At 40.8% G+C, this 14,585-nt stretch overlaps 1 protein-coding gene across 1 annotated transcript; it reads left to right on the top strand.

Moving 5' to 3' along the window:
- Positions 1-1,607: 1,607 nt before the first annotated feature.
- On the top strand, positions 1,608-13,917 carry cUnh12orf56 (chromosome Un C12orf56 homolog; the record flags this gene model as incomplete). Its single annotated transcript, XM_080051492.1, has 13 exons — positions 1,608-1,859; positions 4,000-4,186; positions 4,733-4,748; positions 8,207-8,300; positions 9,097-9,252; positions 9,617-9,705; positions 10,255-10,399; positions 10,822-10,907; positions 11,595-11,684; positions 12,171-12,303; positions 12,592-12,669; positions 13,059-13,240; positions 13,812-13,917. The coding sequence occupies 13 exons, from the start codon at positions 1,608-1,610 to the stop codon at positions 13,915-13,917; spliced, it is 1,614 nt and encodes a 537-aa protein (XP_079907618.1).
- Between the last annotated feature and the right edge of the window lie 668 nt (positions 13,918-14,585).

The raw sequence follows: 14,585 nt of genomic DNA, 5'->3' as shown, positions 1-14,585 counted from the left end.
TTGATAAGGGACAATTTACCATAATATATTAACAGCAGCCCGGTCGCACAACCCAGCCCAGATGAGTTGGAGCCCAGTTTGTGTGTCTATAGTGTCTCAGTCTTGTCACTGAGCTGCATAAAAGACTGAGTGTGTTCCTCTGTAAAACAACACTGCCTTCATCTCCCTCTCGGTGTGTGTGTGTGTGTGTGTGTGTGTGTGTGTGTGTCTCAAAAAACAACTCGGGCGTTCATCTCTGCACCCATTTACAAAGCTCCCCTTCAAAGCTGCAGCCACCGCCTATGTGTGTGTGTGTGTGTGTGTGTGTGTGTGTGTGTGTGTGTATATGTGTGTGTGTGTGTGTGTGTGTTTTAGAGTGGAAAGGTCACTAGAAGGAGGATTTTTTAAATTTTTGGAGGATAACATCAACCCAAAATATCTTAGAGTGACACAATGATTTTATTCATTTTATTATTTACCAATAATGTCTATAACATGCAGCTTAACCATGTGAGTGAAAAGGCCTCGTCTATATGATAAATTAACTTAGATCTACTTACGTCAAGAGAGTAATTTAAGATGTATAGAATAGAACATACCGCCCCCTAGTGGTAATTCCTCAAAACTACAACAACACTGATTTTACTTACCAGACTTCGTTTTTGGTTCATATTTTTCTAAAAGCCAGCAACTTACATCTGAAAGGAAGGGAGGTCACACATATTATTCGACAGCAAAAACATTCTTATGATTAAAAAGAAATGCATATACATTGATCTCACACTAACTTTTCTCTGCAAAAAAAAAAGGCTTATTGAGAATCCATCTTTGAAGTATCTTGTTTTCCAATAAAGACTGCAGATCCATGGAATAGGCAAATATACTGATGAGCTTTGGCCACATACACATGAACCATCTTTTCATGGTGTTGATGATGGGGTCTCGAAAACTGGAATAAAGGTTTACTTCATTGCTTGAGTGCAGTTCCTTAAAGCACCACTAAACGGCGATGTTATTATCTGCCTCCACCTCTCAGTATGCTCTCCACACACTGGACTATACACATTTATTTTCTAATGAGCATTTCGAATTTTGGTTCTATCAATTTAATTTAATTTAATTAAATTTCCCTTATTAAAGTATGTGTAATGATAAAGTTATGATAATAATAATGAAAAAAATCATATCAATAATGTTCTATCTATCCATCTATCTATCTGTCTGTCTGTCTGTCTGTCTGTCTGTCTGTCCGTCCGTCCGTCCGTCCGTCCGTCCGTCCGTCCGTCCGTCCGTCCATCCATCCATCCATCCATCCATCCATTCTAGAGACCAGTGCTGCCTCGGTTAATCTTCTGACCAATCAGAAGCGTTCCTGACTCTGACCAATAAGAGCGCTGTGCGCGTGGACAGAGGATTCTATCTAGCGGCAGCGGCAGTTGATTACACCTGCTTCAGTGTGAGCTGTGAGGGTGGCGGGGACGGGACGAGACGAGACGGTGGTTTTCAGTCTCTGTGAAGTGAAAAAACTACTTTACGGATGGAAAACGACAACGGTTCCCGGTTCGCCTCCCGCTCAAAGTGGACTTTAACGTTACCACCGTGTCACTAGCCGCTCTGCCGGTGACGCCATGGCTCGGACCGGCTCCGGTGACCTGCTCTGCCGTCAGAACGTGAAGCTGGACTCGTTCCTCAAGCGGAACTCGGAGAGGCGCGTGTATGACCGGATACGCGCCTACGAGCCATGCGTGGTGATATCAGAGACCGTTGATAAGGTTTACATGCATGTGGTGATGAGCGACGAGCGCGTGTACCTGACCGAGTACCCGCCGCGCACGCTTACCGCAGCCTTCAGCTTCAGGCGCGTGCGCGACATAGAGCTGGTGAGTAAGTTCACGTGAGGAGAGAAAAAAGTAAACAAAGAGTAACGTCAGACTTTTTTTAAGTTTACAGTCAAAACCACACTTTGATATTAGTTAATTTATTGTCTAGGCACAAGTACTTTCCTGATTAGCAGATTCATCTTGACCATCTTGAATTATTCTAGCAGTTGTCATGGAAACAAGAATGTTGAGACTTCTTGCTTTGTTGTTAGAATAAGCATTTTTCCTTTTGGCATTTTATTATAAAAACTAAGTTATGAAAGAAATTTTTAAGCCAATGTTTCGTAGCCTACTTCCATCTTACCAGTTTAGGAGATAGGCACACTGTTTATTTGTATTACTACACAGAAATTTAATTATTTTTTTATTTTTGTGGGGTACAAAGCAAACAATTCAATGACGTCCAATTGTGTAATTGGAACTTGCAATTTTTTAAAATATCTAAAACCTCAACTCTTCGTGACATTAGTAGACTTAACAAGGCAATAAGCATTAGATTAATTAATTTTAGTAGCATCAGACTTGATTTATCATTGCACATGTCACAAGTACAGAGCAACAAAATTACGTTTACAGTTACATCCTGTCCAAGAAACATAAAAAGACAGTGACCAATAAAATGGGAGACAGGAGGGAGAAACTGTGTAGGAGTGTAACTAGAGCATGTTACGTTTCCTATACATCGCACTGTGTAGGTATTAGCGTCCTGATCAACCATCGGTCACTTTGACTTACTTCAATAAAGAAATTACCTACTGACCCAGTGTTGACAAGTTGGCACAAGCTTCTGAGCCATCCAGCTGACATATAGTTCTACAGGTGACATCCTCGTCCTACCAGTTTATTGAGGCTTGAACTTGTAGAAAGTTACATATTTTCTTCAAAATGCTACCTGAAAACTTACATGTTTTCTCATGCATAATAGTCAGTGTTTCCCCCAGAAAATGTCTTAGTCAAGGTGGTCACTGGCCAGGGTCACGCCGCGGCGAAAATTTTGTGGGTATTTTGCTCAAAGATGCCAATGCGCAGTAAAGAAATAAACAACTGTTTATTTGAAAACAAAAATACAACAGACACTGTCCTTACAGTTGTGCAATTTTGTTTGCTATGTGCAGGTACAAATGATGTGCAAACATGCAGACAGTACAAAGCACAATTAAAGAAAACTTCTACTGTTTGGGTGCAATATTATGCAGACACACTAAATACAAGTAATGGACCATACACTTAACATGTGTATGCACATCAAAGTGAAAATTCAACTTTTTAAAGTTCCTTTTTGGATGGGAGGCTGTTGTGCGATTATTGTGGACAATATAGGCCTTTAACACTAACCAATCAGGAAGCCATTAGATTATACTATCGGGGTGATTGGAAATAGATTTAAGCTCAATGCTACATGATATAACCCTATAGATAACGTGTGTGTAGCGGGTTAAGCCTCTAAGCATGTCCTTATGTCATGAATTCAGGTTTGACCGCTTCCTAACACAGTTAATCCTGTCTGCTTTACAGCGTCTGCCTTGACCTCACTTAGCCTGGTCCTACCAGACCATTGTGCTTCATTTCATTTGTACAGAACTACTGAAGAGAAATGAAAATTGAGCGGAAGTAGGTAGGCGGGCGGTGCCAAGCTAAACCCCACTGTGACTTGATCTGTTTTTAATATAAAGAACAATAGTCCCCATTAAAGCTGCAAGTAAGGACCATGTAAAATATGTATTTATTTGGTCAGACCAAAAAATACACACAAATGCACCATTTTTGTTTTTATCAGCCAATTACAGCCAGGTGTTGATACATGATGCCTCCACCAAGAGAAAGAAAAAAAACGAAACAATTACAATAATTTTAGAAACTTCTAAATTAACTTGTAAAAGACGAGAGCGATTAATATTTATCAAATAAATATACAAATATTTAAAAAAATTACAGTAAAGAATTCTCTAAATAAATAAATACATTTGATGAAATAAAAAAAGCAGAAAAATAAAAAAAGGATTATCTAAATGAGTACATGTATGAATACATATCTGAATAAATAAAAATGTAACAGTTAAATATTTTAAGAAGTAATGAAAGTACAGAAAAATAAAATGATTAAAGAATATCTCAAATGCATCTCCCTTCATTTCTGCAGGTGAACGACCTCCCAGACTTCCTCAGTGGTAAAGACAGGGACGTGTGTCAGCACATTAGAATCACGTACGTCACCGTGAAGCCGGCGGTGAGGGGCAGAGACTGGCTGAGGAGAAACAAGGGGGACGGACTTCCTACTTCTCGCAGGAGCAGCCACTGCCCCACTGTAGCACCACTCACCTTAGCAGGTACAGAAGGTTTACATCTTTAAAAACTGTTTAAACCACATATAGCAGTTAGAATATAAGAGATAATGTAGCTTAAAGTGACTAGAAGGAACCTTTAAATGTTCGTGAACAGTCTAATGTTTCCTCTGATGATCATTAATTACCTTTAACAGCAAATGAGACCATCCGTGAAACGGAACTGAACAGTACTTAATCACAAATTTTGCTTTGCTTCAACATGGTCATATTAATCTGACATAGTCACATATAAATACTACATTACCTCATGGTCATGCATCCTGCCGTCTCTCTTTCACTCGCTTCCTAAACAAATGCACACACTGCAAGCACAGGCCAGCAAAGACTTTTAGGACAGCAGGCGCTGGTGTCTTTAAAAACCCTACCGCTTTAGTCCAAAGGGGGTGCTAGAATCAACACAAACTAAATGTTCCTCAAAGCCACTTTAAAGCTAAAGCTTTGCAGATGGCTCATATTTCTTGGTTGTCTTTGCCCTGATACCTTTAACTGTAACTTTAACCATCCTGTGTTCATTCCCCCCCCCCACAGGATATCCTGCACAGAGGTGAGCATCACACACACACACACACACACACACACACACACACACACACACACACACACATACACCTATTGAGTCAGGTGATATCCAGGTATGGAAGCGGAGACTGGCTGACACATATAACCATCTTGAAGAAATACTTTATTTGTGCTTCAATACCCATACTTCCATACTAGTCGGTTTGCCAGAAAAAGAAAAATTATGTTCTGATACATTATACATTTGGCCTGTGTAAATCTGTGAGGAATATATCCAGATTACAAAATACTAAAAAAGCATATTAGGCTTATACATACAGACAGACAGAGACACGGACACAGACACAGACACAGAGACAGACAGACAGACTTACTTACAGACATTTCAGCGGCCTGCATGGTGTAACTTTATATCTCTGTGTAAAGTGAGTTTCAGTCAGGGAGTCAGGGAGACAGACAAACTCTTTGAGCTATTAAACTTTTACAAGACAGAGACGGAGAAAGAAGGTGCATGGTTAAACTTTAAGAAGCTTATGATATTTATCTAAGTGCCCATTCCTGCGTTTATATGTACAATCATATGAAAAAGTTTGGGAACCCCTCTCAGCCGGCATTATAATTGACTCTGCTTTCACAAAAAAAATATAAAAGTGGTATGTCTTTAATTTACCAGGAACAGCTAAGTACTGGGATGTTTTCCAAACAAAGATTTTTTGAAAAGCAGTATTTGGTTGTATGAAATAAAATAAAATGTGAAAAACTGGCTGTGCAAAAATATGGGTACCCTTGTGGTTTTGTTGATTTTAATGCCTGTAACAGCATGTAAAACTGATGATTTTAAACACAAAGTTGGTTGGATTATGTTGTTAAGCCTTGAACCTCATAGAATTGTCTGTTTAATCATGAGAAAATGTATTTTAGGTGCCTAAATGCAAGTTGCACTTCTCTTTGACTCTCTGCTGAAGTGAGACAGAATGGGATCATCAAAACAGCTCCCAAAAGATCTTAAAAACAAAGATTATTCATTGTCATGGTTTAGGGGAAGGCTACAAGAAGCTTTCCCAAAGGTTTCAATTGTCAATTTCTACTGTAAGGAACGTTGTCAGGGAATGGAAAGACACAGGCACAGTTGCAGTTAAACCCAGGTCTAGCAGACCAAGAAAAGTACAAGAGCGGCATATGCGGCGGATTGTGAGAATGGTTGCACACAACCCAAAGATCACCTCCAAAGACCTGCAAGAACATCTGGCTGCAGATTGTGTATCTGTACATGGTTCTACAATTCAGTGCAATTTGCACCAAAACATCTGTATGGCCGGGTGATGAGAAGGAAGCCCTTTCTGCGCCCACGCCACAGATACAGTTGCATGGAGTATGCAAAAGCTCATTTAGACAAGCCAGATTCATATTGGAAGAAAATGCTTTGGACTGATGAGACAAAAATTAAGTTATTTGGTCTTTATAAAAAGCAGATGTTTTGGTGCAAATTGCGCTGAATTGTTGAACGATGTACAGATGCACCATCTGCAGCCAGATGTTCTTGCAGGCCTTTGGAGGTGATCTGTGGGTTGTGTGCAACCATTCTCACAATCCTCCACCTATGCCGCTCCTGTTTTTTTCTTGGTCTGCCATGCCTGGGTTTAACTGCCACTATGCCTGTGTCCTTCCATTTCCTGACAATGTTCCCTACAGTCGAAATTGACAATTGAAACCTTTGGGAAAGCTTCTTGTAGCCTTCCCCTAAACCATGAAAATAAACAATCTTTGTTTTTCAGATCTTTTGGGAGCTGTTTTGATGATCCCATTCTGTCTCACTTCAGCAGAGAGTCAAAGAGAAGTGCAACTTGCATTTAGGCACCTAAAATACATTTTCTCATGATTAAACAGACAATTATATGAGGTTCAAGGCTTAACAACATAATCCAACCAACTTTGTGTTTAAAGTCATCAGTTTTACATGCTGTTACAGGCATTAAAATCAACAAAACCACAAGGGTACCCATATTTTTGCACAGCCAGTTTTTCACATTTTATTTTATTTCATACAACCAAATACTGCTTGTCAAAAAATCTTTGTTTGGAAAACATCCCAGTACTTAACTGTCCCTGGTAAATTAAAGACATACCACTTTTATATATTTTTTGTGAAAGCATAGTCAATTATAATGCCGGCTGAGAGGGGTTCCCAAACTTTTTCATATGACTGTATGTGGTGATGGTAGGACAGGACATAATGTGTTTTTTAGACCGTAGTCCTGCCAAAAAAACTTTGACACAAAGTAAAATATCATCTTCCACTTCCCACTTAGGAAACAACTGAGTAATGTGTCAAGTGAAAGCTGCCTCACTCTGCAGTCTGATTCTCCTCGGAGTCTCATGTCGCTCATCACTTATTTAACCAAGAGAGACGTGTTCAGGTCACATGAGCTCATTCATTAGCATTATTCACTGAGGGAATTTAGATCATTACAAAAATCTACTACAATCCAAACTAAATGTATTTTATTTGTTCCAGAAATTTAATTAAATTTTTTTTTAAAAGTACGAAAAAAGATGCAACATTTTTACAGTATACAAACTAACATCACAGTATATTTTGCATTTAGGGCTTCAACTAATGATGACTTTCATTATCAATGTGAAGATTAGATGTTTTAATATTGGAAAAAATAAATGTGCATCACAAGTCCTATCATTCAAATTGTTTGTTTTAAAGATAAAGAACCTCAACCTTCTATCCTATGTGAAACGAAAACCTGAAAAGCATCACATTAAAGAAGCTGAACAAGTAAATGTTTGGTATTCAATGATCAACTGTCAACATTTAAACTATCTTTTCCATTAATTTCATGCATAAACAGTGTTCAATGATAGAGTGAAAAGATTTGCTATCATTTGTCTCCATGACGTTCTTTGCATCACATGGCTCCCTCTTTAATTCCTCTGCGTTGTGTGCTTTGTACATCAGTTGTTAAACGGTTTGTTGACCTTGAAGCACAAACAGATTTTACTGTCACTGAGCATATAATTGTTGCCTAGTTACAACAAATGACACACTGCTGTAAAACTAATGTGTGTGATGTAAACAGCGGAAAGTGTAAACGCAGCTTCATGCTTATCTGTCTTAACTGCTCAAGTGAAGCTGCCCCCCCCCCCCCATGGGAGGTCATTAAAACACACACACACACACACACACACACACACACACACACACACAGACTCAGATCCCTCATTGGGGACATGAGAGCAGTCTAGAGCCATTAAATCGTTATGTTCAAGTTATTAAAGGAGCCTTTTGGTTCACACTTAGCAGCACTAGAGGTCATTTTTAAAACGGTGCGTAGGATTCACGTCAAAAGGGCGTATGGAAATATCACGGGAAATCGTTTTGGACAAAAAAAATTCCGGCCTAGATTTCACACGGTGAATGTACTTTTTCCCAACTCATCTCAGTCTCTAACACCTCTCCCTGTGTTTCATCAGAAGCCCTATTGAAAGGGAGCCTGACGAGCTTCACGTGTTGGCTCCGAGCCGTTCTGCCTCCTGTCCCAACCCAGAGAGCCTGGGCCTGGTGAGGGTCCTGGAACCTCCATCCACCTCCTCCTCTCTCTTCTCCTCCCCCTCCTTTCTCTTCTCCTCCCCCTCCTCTCCTACTGACACCAGCCATCAAACACTGAGCAGCTTCTCAGAGCTCGGACAGGTACAGACCAAGCTTTTATATACTATCTATGGTACAGACACAGGGATGAATGGGCTGGGATTGAGATGAAAAAGCTGGTTCCATTGAGGTCTTAATTGCAACCATGTCCGGAAAAACAAGACACTGTTTGTCATTAACATTCATTAATGTGCATCAAACAAATTCTATGTTAGTTTGATCATGAAAATTGCTCATTTGATCTTCAAAATATGTGTTGCTTGAAGCTTTTAGGCAAATGAAACAGGTGGATTCAAGGTGCTCCAAGGAACTTCAGTTTGTGTTAATTCTCGCATCCCCTTTGGACAAAAGCGGTAGTGTTTTATACTACGCCAGCTGTACTTCCTGGATGAGCGTACCAATGACAAAGGCATTAAGAAAAACTATATAAAAATAGCATTCTTTGCACTAATGGTCTCGTTTTTGCTGTAACATGTAATTTATGATCATCAGAGGAAAAATGTGACCGTTTCAGAAATATTTAAAAGTTCCTCATAGCCTCTTTTTAAAGATAATGTAATTGAATTAAATAGAATTGAACTAAAACCCAGTGTGTGTGTGTGTGTGTGTGTGTGTGTGTGTGTGTGTGTGTGTGTGTGTGTGTGTGTGTGTGTGTGTGTGTGTGTGTGTGTGTGTGTGTGTGTGTGTGTGTGTGTGTGTGTGTGTGTGGTCCCAGGTCCAGAGGAGAGTGGGCTCGGTCCTGTCTCGTCTGTGGGGCAGAGACGGTGTGGGCGAGGGAGAGGAGAGAGAGGCGGAGCTGCATCTCTACGCCGTGTCACAGACCTCAAGGCTTTACCTCCATCTGCAGAGCGCATGGAACAGCGCCATTATCGTGAGTCAACCATATGTCATTCTGTTTTTTTTTCTTATAGTCCACAAATCCAATGAAAATACCAAAGCAATGTTTTAGTCCATCTTTCAGTGCTTTCTCACTTGTGTGTGGCTCTCAGCTCAGAGCCTACTGGGTCCTACTTAAGAGGAATATTTTTTAACACCTCACAAATGTATAGTTTATATTATTTGGACAACATTGGTGCAGGACACATTCAGACACTTTAGTTTAGATAATCAGGGGTGTTTTGGTATTTGCTGCTAAGTGTGTGTGTGTGTGTGTGTGTGTGTGTGTGTGTGTGTGTGTGTGTGTGTGTGTGTGTGTGTGTGTGTGTGTGTGTGTGTGTGTGTGTGTGTGTGTGCAGAGGTCCACTCTGTTGATGGACCCTCTCTACAGGCGGCGGTGCAGCACGTGGTCGGACTCGTCTCCTGGAAAGAGACTTCCTGCCGTCAGGTAACGAAACTCTGTAACACAGTACAGCACCGCAACAGAGCACAAGCATTATTTATGACCTGTGTGTGTGTGTGTGTGTGTGTGTGTGTGTGTGTGTGTGTGTGTGTGTGTGTGTGTGTGTGTGTGTGTGTGTGTGTGTGTGTGTGTGTGTGTTGTGTGTGTATGTGTGGTGTGTGTATTTTTACAAACAACAATTTTTGTGAGAAGCAATTTGAGTTTTAAACCCTAAGAGTAAGGACTAACTTGGAAAGTGAGGACATTTTGGCCGGTTCTCACTTTGGGACAGACCTTTAAAGGAGCTGTTTGAGGGTTAACACTAGGTTTTAAGGTTCAGGTATGCATTAGGTTTAGGTTAGGGTTAGTGTAAGGATATTAGGCATTTAGTTTGATAGTTAGGGTAAGGGTATGCAGCCAAGAATGCATTATGTCAATGAATTTCAAGAATAACCGTACAAACGTGTGTGTGTGTGTGTGTGTGTGTGTGTGTGTGTGTCTGTCTGTCTGTCTGTCTGTCTGTCTGTCTGTCTGTCTGTCTGCCTGCTTGTGTAGCCTGGACCGTACAGCCCACCTGTTGGCCCAGTTGAGCTCTGAGTTGCTGCAGAATGGGATCAGTGTGGAGAGTCTGTACATGCTGCTGCAGGAGCTGAGGACGGCCGCACAGAGAGACGTGGCTCTGAGGAGGCTCTTCTGGAGGGTGAGGCGTTATAACACAAACACGTTTATGCTTCTATACTTGTGAGGACCCTCCACTGTATTAACTTCATAACCTCACACCCTAACCACAATAATAACAGACCCTAACCCAGTGAACACTTTTTTTTTAAATAACTTTCTTTATTCTTTTTTCTTTTTCTACTTCAACTGTTTGTTTTAAGCTTCTCGTCTAACTACATTTTTACAAGATTACATTGAACAAATCGCAATGAAGTTACCTTTGTTGAATAAAATGTTTTCTTGAACAGGGCTTGAACGCACCACAATGTATTTTAAAGCAGAGTTTTTGTATTTAAGATGCTACACACAATGAAGGAACAGTTCAGGAACCAAACAGAATGTCCTGAGAGAGACAGACAGATCATTAAACACTTCCTCTGTGTCTCTGTCCGTGTGTTTCAGTCCTCAGAGCTTTGTGTCTTCCTGGTTCAGACTCTGGAGGAAACTCTCCACAGCCGACACAGCGTATACACAGCAGATCAACTACTGTAAGCTCTGTGTGTGTGTGTGTGTGTGTGTGCGTGTGTGTGTGTACCTGTGTGTGTGTGTGTGCGTGTGCCTGTGTGTGTGTGTGTGTGTGTGTGTGTGTGTGTACCTGTGTGTGTGTGTGTGTGTGTGTGTGTGTGTGTGTGTGTGTGTGTGTGTGTGTTTGTGTGAGTGTACCTGAGGCTGTGTGTATGTGTGTACCTGTGTGTGTTTGGTTATGTGTGTGTGTGTGTGTGTGTGTGTGTGTGTGTGTGTGTGTGTGTGTGTACCTGTGTGTGTGTGTGTGTGGCTGTGACCTTTCGCCGTATAAATACCATTAGGTAAATCTCTCTCTAACGGTTTGAGCTGCTTTGTTTTTACACAACCCCCTTAATACTGTTTAATGAGGCAGGAATCTTTCATAAGGGTTTTCTAACCTCCACCTTTAAAACGTGTTAACTAAACCAAACTCTGTATCTGCGTGAGTGGTGTTACTGCAGCAATAGGCCTTCAAAATATTAGACTATTTGGATTTCTGTTATCGCAATTTTTAATTGTTTTGTATGTTACCGGTGTACATGGGAACAGGTCTACCTTGAGAAAGAGTCTCCAGTCTCAATGGGATTTACCTGTGTAAATAAAGGCAAAAAGAAAAAAGAAATGTTTTGATGAATTCTGATTTTTCTTTTGTAAAATTTTTCCCGGTTCAGACTCAGCACTCTGATCGTCCAGACACTCGCCATCATGTTCAGAGAGACAGAGGTGGAACAGGCTCGGCTCAACCTGCTCTCTGCCAAAAAGTAATGTCTGTTTGTCTGTCTGTCTGTCTGTCTGTCTGTCTGTCTGTCTGTCTGTCTGTCTGTCTGTCTGTCTGTCTGTCTGTCTGTCTGTCTATTCAACCATTTCATCCTTTAAAGGTGGAGTCAGCGATTCTGATGAAAGCTTGTTGTCAAGATCAGTGAATATCTTCTCATGATCTGCTGCCTGTCTTTACTGTATGTGCGCTGAAACAATATCCAGTGTTAATACACAGCCTAGACGGGCATGTTGATAGCTACGGTGGGCCCCTTTTGTTTGTATACCCTTTGTTTACATGCCTGTTTTCAGCACACACACAGAGTGCGGACAAGTGGAAGATGGCGAGGAGATATTCACTGGTTTTGACAACAAGTATTCTCCAGAATCACTGACTCTTTCTTTAAAGTTGGATTTTTGTAGCTTTTATCATTTCTTTTAATAGCTACATATCTGCTGCAAACATTGGTGTTCCCCTCCCTGTCCTCTAGAGGAGCGCTGGCCTCCAGAATGCTTCTGGCCTTGATGGTTGATCCAGACCTCTGTCGGCTTCAGGACGTCCTGGATGAGTATCTGGACGCCGCCTGCTCTCTGCTGTTTGAGCTGCTGCTTCTGGGACATGAGGTGAGGGAGGGTTTATTTATTTAACAAGGTTCTTCACATGTTTCACTTTATACATCAAATCTACTGGCATGGCTCGTTGCTCAGCTGGGCCGACATGAAGCATCACTGGCTTTTCTTTAGTGGCCATTTTATTTAATCTTTCTTTGTTTCATTTCATTTCTTTATTTTCATGACATCGTAGCTATGGGTTAAGTCAGCAGGAAGGGCTCTCAAGGCACCTTGTGGATTTGCCACTTTCCAGAAAGGTGTCTTAACATTTGAACTAGATTGTAACTTGTCTGTCTCCAGGCCAGCAGGTCTTCCTCTGCCGGTAACTTCCTGTCTGTTGGTTGGATCCTGCGAGTCCTGCAGCCTCATCCTCACATGGTAAATATATCAATGTGTAAATATTAAATAATAAAAAGACTCAAATCAGGATAAACATTGATCTAGACTTCTTACTGTTTAGTTCATGTCACCACAGATACACAGGGAAAGCTTTTGCTGTAGAACCAGCACTTAAAACCTGACAGAACTGCTTTTAATAAAAAAACTAAACATAAATACAGGACTTAAGAACCTCTTACTTTAGAACCGTCCTCCCCATCTACCTCCAGATGCCCTTTGTGGGTCTTTTGATTGTGTTTATTGTTTTTCAGAAAAAAATCAGTTTTACAGATCATTACAATGCACATTTTTAATGGAAAAACAAGAGAGAAAGAACATTGACAATAAAAGATGAATGAAAATGGAAGCATCCTCCCGTCTCCCTCCAGATGGCCTTTGTGGGTCACTCTGCCCGTCAGGTGGTCCTGGTCCTGTCTGACCCAGAGGATTCCTTCCTGTCTCCGGCTCAGAGCGTTCTGTTGTTCCAGCGCTGTCGCCTCCTGGTGGCCTGTCTGCAGCACAGCACAACCCTGGCTCACTATCTACGCTCACACTACAGAGAGGAGTTCAGGTGTGTGTGTGTGTGTGTGTGTGTGTGTGTGTGTGTGTGTGTGTGTGTGTGTGTGTGTGTGTGTGTGTGTGTGTGTGTGTGTGTGTGTGTCACTACAGAGAGGAGTTCAGGTCTGTCAATAAAGACCCTTTAGATCAGATGTTTGCCCACACCCCCACACACACACACACACACATTCAAATCTCCATATATCCATATCCAAAATGTACATTATATAGTTAGCCTAGTAAAGTCAGTGATGATCACTCTAAGTTTAAAAACAAAACTATGAAATAAAGTGCTCACCGTCATTCTATCTCTGTCGGTTGCTGTCTTTATTCCTCAATCAGACCCAAACTGCTAGCATTCTTAAAGGGCCTATTTTTTAGTGGGTCAACCCAATTAAAAAAGACCTTTGTCTACACTGTAATTTTGGTTTGAAAAGGGTATCAGTAAATCAGATATTTGCTAATACAATAGCCTTTGTATCTCAATATCCACCAGGTATTAATGGTTGATTTGACTGTCTGTGTTTCAAGGTTTTTCACCTCCTTATGTTGATACTGTTAGGATTTGATGGTTTTTCTTTCAGATATTCTGTGAAGCTGTCGTGTGCTGAGGAGAAGCTTCCGTCTCACTATCCGATCAGCCAACCCACTCTGCGACTGGTGGAACAGATACTGAGTCTGCAGCGATGATGACCGCACACTAAACACACGCGCTCTTACACTGTGGTGACTGTGTGTGCCTTTTACTGACGTCTGAGAGATTATTATTTTTGCTTTGAGCTGTGCAATGCTGCAAACACAGGTGAAGCGAATAATCCTAGAGGAAAATAATAGCACTTCTTTCTTCCACTGTGTATATTTTAGTTGTTTTGAAGATGTTGTTGTAATGCAGAAACAGTGACGTGTAGGAAAAGCTTTCCAGGTTATTCTGATGTTTCGCTTCTGAAATACAACGCTGAAATAAATTCTGACAGAAATATAGACTAATTAATCTGTTTTTTTGGGGGATTTTTTGGATGTCAAAGGCGCTTAAAAAAATATATAATGATTTTAAAAAGTATTTCATTTCAGAGCGAGGGAGACGTGTAAAAAAATTAAGAATAAAGTCTTACATTTCACAGCAAGCCAGTTCATTTTGGGGTTTCAATGAGCTGAGAATATCCTCCTGAATATCACTGACCGTTTGCCCGGGTAATCCTTCGCCAAATATACTGCTAAGGCTTTTGGCCAGGCTGACAGTTTTCCAACGGTTAATAATCTCATTAATGAAGCTTTATACAAGTTAAAAAAGGAACTCAGAAAGCAGCTTGAAGCTAAATTGTCCAAGTAAGAATGAAGGAGACATTATTAAGGATAAA

Source organism: Ammodytes marinus, assembly GCF_949987685.1.
Source record: "Ammodytes marinus genome assembly, chromosome: 22".
NCBI classification, from domain to species: domain Eukaryota; kingdom Metazoa; phylum Chordata; class Actinopteri; order Uranoscopiformes; family Ammodytidae; genus Ammodytes; species Ammodytes marinus.
This window is presented reverse-complemented; position numbering and strand designations above follow the sequence as displayed.